General features: G+C 43.8%; 1 protein-coding gene across 1 annotated transcript in view; it reads left to right on the plus strand.

Annotated features, from left to right (window-relative positions):
- The window catches only part of LOC108576248 (dipeptidase 1-like), a 153,536-nt gene that overhangs the window by 134,292 nt on the left and 8,427 nt on the right, over positions 1-10,817 (plus strand). Inside the window, exons 6-8 of the mRNA XM_017939207.1 lie at positions 107-257; positions 4,509-4,578; positions 10,438-10,614. Of these exons, the coding sequence (XP_017794696.1) occupies positions 107-257; positions 4,509-4,578; positions 10,438-10,614 (398 nt within the window). The remainder of the gene's footprint in view (positions 1-106; positions 258-4,508; positions 4,579-10,437; positions 10,615-10,817) is intronic.

Genomic DNA, 10,817 nt, shown 5'->3' on the forward strand with positions numbered 1-10,817 from the left:
GAGATTATCACGCCAAGATTTCGTAAGGATTCTACGTTACTGTTCTAATTATTCGAACAGTCTGGGGACAGGATAAAAGGGAGGACAATTTTTTTCGTCTGCGCAGGTCTTATCGAGGCGCATCGAGAAGGCAAAATCGCAAGTCTTATCGGGGTCGAAGGTGGTCACTCGCTGGGGAATTCCTTGGGCGTTCTCAGGACATTTTATGGCTTGGGCGCGAGATACCTTACCTTGACGCATGCCTGCGATACTTCCTGGTGAGTACATTCCATACCACTTTCGAAACATCAACAACAACAAAAAAGAAATAACGTAGAGAAAAGACGGACAGATAGCCATCTGCAGAAAAAGTGTTTATAAAGTTTCGATCTTACGACGGTAGAACGGTTTTGGGTGAACGAAAAGCTCGATTCACCGAGCTCGCGAAATTCGGGATATTTGATCGAGCTTAATCAATAAGCTAAATTGAACAGGGGAATTTATGTAACAGCGTAACGTTCTACGCACAGCCACCGTTAAACTACCTAATATAATAGATTCTTAATTGTCTCTCAATCACTTTCTGGGATAACGGTCAATTAATTATCTATGAAAATATATTTAGTACAGTCGGCGGTGCTCGGCGACGAATCGATAATCCCCCCCATTCGAGAACCTCGCGCGCGATTTAATTCATAATTTCATTACAATACACGCAATTTCATATCGAAATGTTGCCATTGTGCGGGACCAAGTGATTTCATTTCAGCCATCATAGACCGGCAAAGTCTTTCAAAGGACGTTATAGCAGATATTACAGAGGTACGAACAAAGAAAAATTCACCGAAGAAAGAGAGACGATTCTTCCCCATGTCGACTGGGAAAAAGAAAAGAAAAAGAAGAAAATTTCCGAATATCGTCAAATAAAATCGCGCGCATTGGCTTGATCCCGGTATAAAACGGTTCCGCCCGTTTAAAGAGCCATTTTCCATTTCAATTAATCGACCGACGAAACTTACTCCCTTGTCGCTCTTTTCACCAAGACCAAGGGTGTACTTTTTTTCACTACAGTTCATTCCGTGCCCGCTTTGTACCGTGATCCATCGTTGGAAGAAAAAGCTATCCCACAGCCGATCAGGCTGAAAGGAGCTCGAAGCAATCTAAAACGTTGGCGCAGAGTAAAATTTTCTCGGTTTCAGCGATTTCAGTTACCCTGCCAAAAACCCTACACTTACGCTCCTACGTTTCAAAGAAACGAACGGCCAACAGAACTTTGTTTCGGAGAAGGAAGTTTCCTTCTGGCCGGCAGAAATCGTGACCCGATACCACCAGGCCAAAGAGTAAGATCGTCTTATCGACTTTTCTCACCGTCTAGCCTGCGATGCATCAAAAATTTTCGTCGAACGTCGCGATAACAGGTTATTCTCGCGACGGATTCGACGAATTCGTACGTGAAATCCCTTTCGATCGAACTCGTGGCCGATGAATAGACCAAAAGACGGACTCGAAAGAGTTCACGTGATTCCCCTCGTAAAGCTCGATACGTTGATTCTGGCGTATAGGAATTTTCTTTCAACCGAATCCACCCAGTTGCATCGTAAAAATTTCGCGGTTTAGTTTCCTTTTTTTCGGTTGCCTATATTTTTCAAGGGAACTCCCGTGGCTCGTCGTTACGTCTCGATCTCCGGAGACCTGATCTGGGTCTCTAACATTTATAGCTTGCAAAGTTTCTTATTATTTTCTCGGGGAATCCCGAGATCGCCGCTGCGCTCGGACCCTGGCCTGGAGAAACATGGGCCACTGTCAGCGGAATAACGTCGAAACGCGGTAGAAATGTGAGATCCTCGAAGGCATCAATCCTCCTGACAAGTTTTATGTGTCCCACGATGCCTCGTTTTCTATCCTGCCGTTATAAATAAAGCTTTACTTTATGCATCTCTACAATTCTGTCGAGGAAACTATTTTAATCCTTTCACTGCTGTTCAAAATTCGCGCCTATAGGGGTCTCGAGTATTTCTTGCAAACTTTCTGCACACATTCAACCTTAATTTTCGACCGTTTTGCGCTTCCGTCTTAATTTAATAAAACAAGTTTCAAAAGAATGTGACCAAACTGGAAAATTTCACGTCTACGGTAAAATCTCCCTCGGTGAAGAATCTTCACATTCGTAGACTACACGCCATGTCGCTGAAATGCCTAATTAAATCTCCTCAGACGAGTTTCTTTGCTCGTGGAGAATATGATCGAAATTGGAAAGGAAGAGGCGACAAAGAGGTGGGAAAGTTAGGTGGCCCCGATCGATTCAAGCTCGAGAAACTTACTGAACAGCGGAGGGAGCAGAATAACAAGTCCCTTTCAGATATCAGATACGCCGCTATTGAGCATCAATTTTACAGAGAACACTTGGATGTGCCGCATCGCGGTAGCTGGAAACCTTAAAGCGTGTCCACAACACGACCTACATACTTTCCGCAACGAAGGCTCACCATTAAGTCGGAATAATTCCATGAACCCTGCCACAAAGCCGGAATTTATACGCTCGAGAGTTTCCACTAGAGATGACCTCCCCTCTTTCTCTCTGTGTGTCCGTGTATCTGTCTGAATGTGAACGTACGACACTGTTGATATCGTTCCCCGTAACTAACAGTTCGACTCGAAAGTATCAGACGACAATGGCCGTCGACCTGATTCAGCCTGGTTTTCAATCCTTGCCTATTTTATGCGTCCCTCGACACGATACCTCGTGGCGCTGTAAATAAGATCCTTAGGTGCCTTGTCCTCGAGCAAATCTCTCCTTCGATGCTACACAGCTTTCTTTTCAACGGGTTACCTAACGCTGGCTGCTTCCCTATTAGGTGTCTTGAATGGAGAGATGCAAGGATCACGAACAGGATTTAATTAAAATAATTTAGAAAAGGTTTCTTGGTAGGCTGCTGCGTGTGAAATGGCCAAAAGCAGTAGGATAGGCGGTTCGTTGACTGTTTCATTGCTAAATGGGAGAGTGTGTATGAAAGTGAAATATTAAGATTGAATTGGGTTTTAGGCTGAAGTGAAGAACGTTTTCGAAGGCTTCTGAAAATTTTCAGAGGCCTGAATAATTCAGTTTTACGATGGTCCAGTGGATCATGCTTCGATTAGAGATGGGAGACGTTGAAAATCTCCTTAATATCCAAGTCATTTCATCTGCATCACTTCGTCATTTTATCCTAAGGCTTTTGAGGCTTTCACAGCTTGGATTGCTTGAATTACTCGAGGCTGAACAATGAAAAACACCTGATTGGAAGAATGGTCCCTGATCACAATGTGCTTATTATTAATTATTAAAAATGACAACGACATTATCGATATGTTTCTGCTCGATTCAACTGGACCAGGCTGAAACCTTGAATCCTCGAGCAACAATTCCAATAAAATGACAATTCCTACAGCTTCCAACAGAAGAGCAAAAATCGAGCTTCATCCTCGTGCAGTTATTAACGAGAACTCGTTTTATTCGCGACGATGTCGGAGAATCACCTTAAAGATGGTGTCCTATAGGCCTAACGTCAATCTCTGACCTGGTTCTCTGTCTCTCCGCCTTTTCTTTGTACCTCCTTTGTCTTCGTCCGCTTTCCCCCGTGGGAACGGGAGGATTGTCGAGAGACGATTGGATTTTCCGCGGTTCTCGATGACGACGAGTTGTCGACCTTCCCTAACGTCTCTCTCTATCTCTCTCTGAGAACGTTTCCGCGACCGTCCCAGCCCAGAGAGTATCGAGGCGAGAATCGACCGGGGAGAAGAAAGATTACCGGCTTTTCGTCGGTCGGATTAAATTTTCTATGGATTCACGAGTCGTCGACGACGATCTTTCGGCCCCTTTTACCTTACTCAACCGTGACCACCTACGAACGTTTCTTACCGCCGAGGAATTGCTTCCTACGGTGATAAATTATTTCTCGATTTTAAAGCGATCCGGAAGATTGCGTCCTCGAATTCCTTTCCCTTCGAACGGATTAAATTTCTACCTGCCCTGCCCATGGGAAACAATAAAGTCGTACCGTTGCCGTACAAATACCCTTTTTAATCTTCCTGATTACACCAACGACGGAGCACCGATGTCAATTTTTCGTGTATTAAACTCCGGCCAATTGAATTACGAGAAAGAACGCGTGCGATTTAAAGAATAATAGTGTAACGTTAATCTCTCGTTTAGGGGAGAGACACATAGTGTATCTCGAAGCAACAACGATTTTCAGAGATACCACTCTCGCGAAGAGAGAAAAAATTCGATTTCCTTTATCCCACCGTTGAAGTTTATTCCTGGTTCCTCTGTTCTATTTGTGAAAAGAGCGGCTACGAGACTGTATAGATATCTCTGTACGTGGGAAAGGAAGAGACCGTAGAGAAATCGCGGCTCGAGAGAGAGAGAGATGTTGGTGTTTTCGCGTGCTGGAGAAAAAACGAAGGCGCGTGTATTGAAAAATTATTGAATTTCCCGGACGGTTTTACACGCGAACAGAAGAGAGTTCTAACAGACATTTTCTTGGCAGGGCAGTCTGTTCAGTTGGCGAGACGAACAGTACCCAGGACTCGACGCCGGGACTCAGTGAGTTTGGAAAGGTGAGTTGACCATCGTTTTCTTTCTATTATCACTGCTACAATTCAAAGACAAATTTCAAATTCATTACGAACAACTTCTACCTCGTATTTACAAAAAGCAAAAAAAAAAACAAACAACACGTTTCCATTGCATCTTCCATCGAATAAGATACGAATACGATGCACGATCGGGAGAGAACGCGAAGAACGTTTGCTCAAAGTGAACCGAGTGGAAGTATCGTGAACCGACGAGGAATTATGTAAATAAACTTTTCATTTGCATAAAAAGGAACGGCTTAAAGCTCGGTCTCCTCTTGGTGAATTCTCGTTTCGATATTTCCTTCCCGCGCATTGAAAACAGCCAGCCGAGCAAATATTAAAGAACGATCTCCATCGATCGTGTACTACCAGCCCGGAATAAAACCGGTATATTTATAAGTGACCGTAGAGAGCACTGTCGATGAACGGGGCAGGTAAATAATAATCAATGGAAAGCAATCAATGACACACAACGTGCTCTATTTATACGACCGCTTCTTCATTCTTCGCGAAATTACGACGAGAGCGTGACCCACATTTCACCCTCGTCAGATCTCTTCTACCTATAGCGCCGGCAACTTTCTCACACTTCCGACAACGAAAATCGACAGAAATTTTCGTCGGCCTCGAATTTCTGGCATTCGTCGCACGCTACCTGGCCGCCCGATGCACCGGCGATAAAACGAGGCGAGTGGAACGGGCGAAAAAAAGAAGGAAAACACTAGTGAATCTTTTTGTGAACAGGAGCGGAGAAGGGATGAAGCTTTTTTTTATCGATCCTGCGAAAATTTGCAGTCTCTTGGTGGTAGTTTCTGTCGCGTGATAAAAAAAAGAAAGAAAGAAAGAACGATCGTTGTAGAGTAGGGGAAGTTGGTGGTAGTAGGAGAAGAAGGGTTGGAGGAAGAGGAGATGCAAAAGGGAACGTAAATCAAATAAGCCATCTCTGTTATCTTCCCCGCCATCCCTTACCCCCTTCTCTTATCGCTCTCTCTCTCTTTCTTCTGCTCTAATCTTTCCCCTTCGAATACACCCCTCTCTGTTACCCTCTGGATGCTGTGTGCCCTTTCTCTCGTCTCCTCTTTGTTTCACCGCGTTCTTTCCCTCCCTTTTCACCCTCATTTACATACACAGGAACCGGCGTCACCGACAACCGTGTTTGTGTGTGTGTGCAAGCACGGCGAAGCCACATTGCCAGACATGCCTCGATTGTTCAAGCGCACCACCGTTCACTATATATCGAAACAACGTCGGTACAAAATCGTTATTGTGGAGGGTACACGGCCGCGGCGCAACTCTGCCAGACGATTTGCTACAAAATTCTCCGCTAATCTGAGGATTTCGAAGCTATTCCAGTTTGTCTTATTCCTCTCTCCCCACACCCACTACCCCTTTTCGCCTCGTGTCTTCCCGGTTTTCGCGTTGTTACGATACCGAGATTGAAAATAATTTCGTGACGTAACAGGCTCAACGAGAGGATTCTTCTCTTTCTCTCTAACCTCGAGTTTCTTTCTTTCCCGATATTCAATTCGCCTGGCTTTCAATAGGGCTGTGTGATATTACACAAGCGCCAGGCGAGACATTCAGCTCCGTGGATCTCTCGAATGAATCGCTGGGAGATTATGGGAGCATCTCGTAGGACAATATTGAGGGATAATTGTGAAATTTCGGGTTGTTTAATAGGACGAGATGGTAAATGGCTGGAGTGTGAATAATTTCGGTGTAATTCACATTTCAGTGTGAATCATTTTTTTGCTCAATTTCGGTAGCATTTCAATGTTGACGAAACGAAGTGGAATTTTTTTTTGAGAATTGAAGGTAGTTAGGTTAGATTTCACTGGTCCACTCTGTATTTTGGGACGGATTCATTGTCCGTGTATGTTCATTCAAATTCGACAAGTTCAATTTTTCTTTGATATCACAGATTTTTTCGAATTTCAAGTTAAACGAGAGAACTCATTCACGCACGCTTCCACGAGGAAGACGTAGAATCCATCCGAAGGCGTACAAAAGCAGCCTCCGTTAAATGGAGCATCGGCTATTTCGTGATTTTTCTCGAGCAGCGTAAGGGAGAAAAAGGGTTGAACGCGGTTGGTAGCAGGTTTTCGTTTGAAAAATGATTCCGAAACGTGTGGAAAAAATAAAGGGAATTTACACGGGTAAAAAGAAATTCCACGATCAACCTTTTCTGTATATTACGTATAGTATTATATATACATAAGTACATACAGATATAGAATCAGGACGAATCGTAGAAATTTTCGGCAGGAAACTTTTCCTCTCGTTTTAAGTTCGAAACCATATATTCCAGCCCTCGCGTGGACCAAATATATTTCAAGAAGTGATTCCGTTTTGAGGTATACGCGGCCACGTGTGCACGATAGGTGCAATATTTCCCCTGTTCCCTTTCTATTTTCCTTCTTCGATTACCCAATACTTGTGTTGCCTACCGCCTTATTTCCCTCTGTTACTTTACACATGCGCCTCTACACGTCTTTCTTTATAGAACACCCGGAAGAATGTGGCTCTCCGTCACAGAGATGCAATATGCACCGATAGAATAGAAATGTGTTCTTATTTTCGAGCTTATTGCCGGTTCGATAAATCTCACCGTGTACATAGAACGGCGTACTATGGTAAATAGTATTTAACCTAGTGCTCACCTAATCAGCCACAAATTTTCAGCTAAGATTTTTCATTGGAAATTTGAAGTATTAAAAATTAACCTGTTTCACATCAAGCGATAGATAATTCGCGCGTTCCTGGTGTAACGGAATAAAGGCACGATTCGTCAACACAAATCAACAATTGCGTGTAATTGAAGGCACGAAAGCTGTTATGTGAAACTTCGTTCGGTGTTGAATTACAATAGGTTAGAAATTGAATCCTAAAAGCTTCCGTTTGAAATCAAATTGGTAATCATTAGAGGTATACCCCGAGGTACTTGCGTTACGATAGTTAAATTTCACCTAATCATCTTTGGCGATAATTTCCAGTGAAAATTACAGGTTTGGTAAAATTAAGTAACAAGATTTCGGGTGTGTGATGTTCGTAAATATTAAGACACCCGTTACGTTAGTGTAGAAAGTGTTATATGATTTAAGGTTATGTTTGCTCGCCAAAGTTAGTGTCATATATTTAAAAAAATATGAATAACTAAGTAAGAATAATTTTTCTTTAGTATTTTAATGATTTTGTAATGATTTTTGTGAGTGAAATAATTTTACTGAGAAAAAAAATGGCTGGATTTCAGCAGAGTTCGGTAAATTTCAGTCGAATTCGGTAAATTTTGATAGATTGCCGTAGATTTCCGCAGATTTCAAGAGATATCAGTACTCTACGCTAAATTTGAACAAAATACAGCAAATTTGGTTAAATTTCAGTATCGGTAGAAAATTTCGGTAGATCTCCGATAAAGTTCGCTAGATTTCAGTACGCTTCAGATTCGGTAAGTGTCCCAATACCCACGACCGATGGTGTACGGTTTAAATATTCGTTCTGGATAACGAGTGGCTGGTTGGAAAGGCGGCTTAAATCGCGGGAAACACCTCGTCCCCGTTGTCTCTGCAAAATCGCGCGTGCCGAGAAAAACGAACATCACCGGCGCGCGGCGTCTCGTTAGAACGGGGGTGCACTGGCAAAAACAAAAACGAGAAAAAAAAGAAAAAAAAGGACGGTACCCATTGTGTTCCTTCTTTTCCTTTCACTCGTATCGGCGTCCTGGTCTATAGATCGCGGCTGTTTTCTTCTATTTCCGCGTGACAGAAGAGGTGGGCTTGCTTACGCCCGTCTACTAATGTTCGCCAGTCGAAATACCCGCGTTTTCTCCCTCCTCTCTACTCCTTTTTTCTCCACCCTTCCTTCTCTTTATTATGCAATTTCTGATTTCCCTCTCTCTCTCTGTTCCTAACAAGAAGAGAACGACCCCGTCTCGCTCGAGTTACGAGAGAAGCACCGATCATCGTTCTTAATAAACTCCCCGTGAAATCGCGCCGAATTAAGGGTATCTCGCGAGTCCTTTGCACACCCACACTGGCCTTTCCCGCATTTCAAAGCAATTACCGCCGAGTGACTCGACCCTGTAATTGCGCGGAATTGCTAGACCCTCGGTGCACTTCGTCACTATCCTCAGCAGTGGAGAAAGCGCCTCAATTTTGAACGTTACAAACTGGTCACCCGGTATCTGAATTACGAAACTGCGACGGGACAAATGTTTCCCTGAGAAACAGCAGGTGGGAACATTTGAAAAAAATCGTATTCTCCATTGGAAAATTCGTAAGTTAAGTTCACCAGCTCGTTAGCAAAGCCCCTGAAAACTCTCCATTCTACCCTCTCGCGACCCCGGAGAAATGTCAAAGGTGAGAGTTCTTAGACACCGCGGACGAGAAATATTTGTCCCGGAGAAAAAGCAGATGGAGATAGTTTTAAAAAATCCATTGGAAAATTCGCAAGTCCCCCAGACTCGTTAGCGAACCTCCTCGTTCTACCCTCTCCCGGAAGAATGTCATACGTGAGAGTTCTTAGACACCGCGGACGATGGACCTACATTCCACCGTTGGTTTTACCTCGCGAAAATATTCGACTGTTTTTCAACTCGGAGCTAAAAACTCTGGAACGGTATACACGAGAACGTATTACATACATTGTCTCTTCGTGACTTTTCCTGCACGACTCACAGGCAGTTAAGTCCTGTGCACGCTGCTGACCGAGATGCGGCGTTCTGAGGCAGAAACTCGCGGTGTCGTGTACACACGGAACGGAAGAAAAAGGGTTAGAAATGGATTCGAAGCGAGGAGAGGGTGGAAAAAAAGATACGGTTTTTCTGCGGTGAACGTTGCGGTTCGCGTGTTACGTTCTATTAATTAAAGAGCGAGTATATGTGTATATGTACGTATATAGGCGTCGCGACGGAATACACGGCCATCCGTTATGTCCGTTAATTTCTATAATGTCCGCGGCGTATGCAAAACAGGGACACGTGGCTTGGTAGCGGCGGCGGCTGGTTCGCGGTGCCAAAAACGAAATTCGAGTCGTTTCGCGTACGAATAAAGTTCCTCGTCGGCGGCTGATGCTAATGCAAACTGGAAAATCACGTAATCTCTTTGCCCTGGGTATGACCGGTATGAACATTTGCATTCTAACCGTGTTCGGAGAAATTGCACGGCGGTTCAATCGAATTCGCGTATCAAAACCACCGCCCGTTCCCACCATTCGACCGTGTATCGATTCTTAACTACGTGACAATTATTTATCGCGTTCAAGGCACGTTCGAGTGATCGACAGAATTTATTCCGGTCTGAAGGCAAGAATTTATTAACGACGGGTGCAATGATACGTTCTTGAAATTGTTCCGTGATGCGTGTTTAATTGGAGACGATATTGGCGTAATTCCTGTAGTTTTGCGCGTCGTGAGAGTGATCGTTGGTGAAGTTCGAAGGAGGAATTTGAGACTGCAAATTTTCGTGAAATAATTTTCGCTGAATTATTTTCTACGTGGAATGATTTCGTTCGGGAATTACTCTCGAGAGTTAGGAGTTCTCTAAAGGGCTAGACCACCCCTGAGGATTGAAAACATCGAATTTTTCTAATATAATTTAAAAAATACAATCCAAACTGTTGTAAGAAAAAATGTCTAATTTTATACGATGGAGTTTTCTGTTTATCCGTGAACCGAACTGAAACTTCCAATGCAATTTACTCGATCCGCCAATTTTGTCCTCGAGACCCTTTTCCCAAAAAGCTTCTCAATTCTCGTTCCGAGTAAGAGCCAGAAATTCTCGAGGAAGAGTTGGAAAGAAAACGGCAGTGCAGGAAATATGCATATTATTTCTTATTATTTTTCAGGCAGTTGTCAGGGAACTAAACCGACTGGGAATGCTAGTGGATCTCTCTCATGTCTCAACAAGGACCATGAGGGCGGCCCTGCAGACGACGAGGGCACCGGTGATTTTCTCTCACAGTGCTGCCAGGGCACTCTGCAATTCCACTAGAAACGTGCCAGACGACGTGCTTAGAAATCTGGTGAGTTTCTGTGCAACCACATCGACACGGAAAAGTTAGGGGGTATGGAAATGCGAGAGGATAGCGCGGCAAGGTTAAACCAATTTCGATACTCGATCAGACGGACGTTACGCGTTTCTTCTCTCCTTCTTCCCATCAATTGCCATCGTACAAATACACCGGCTCGATTCAATTCCTTCCGAACAACGAAACGTACGATAGAA

Source organism: Habropoda laboriosa, unplaced genomic scaffold (genome assembly GCF_001263275.1).
Source record: "Habropoda laboriosa isolate 0110345459 unplaced genomic scaffold, ASM126327v1 scaffold212, whole genome shotgun sequence".
NCBI lineage: Eukaryota > Metazoa > Arthropoda > Insecta > Hymenoptera > Apidae > Habropoda > Habropoda laboriosa.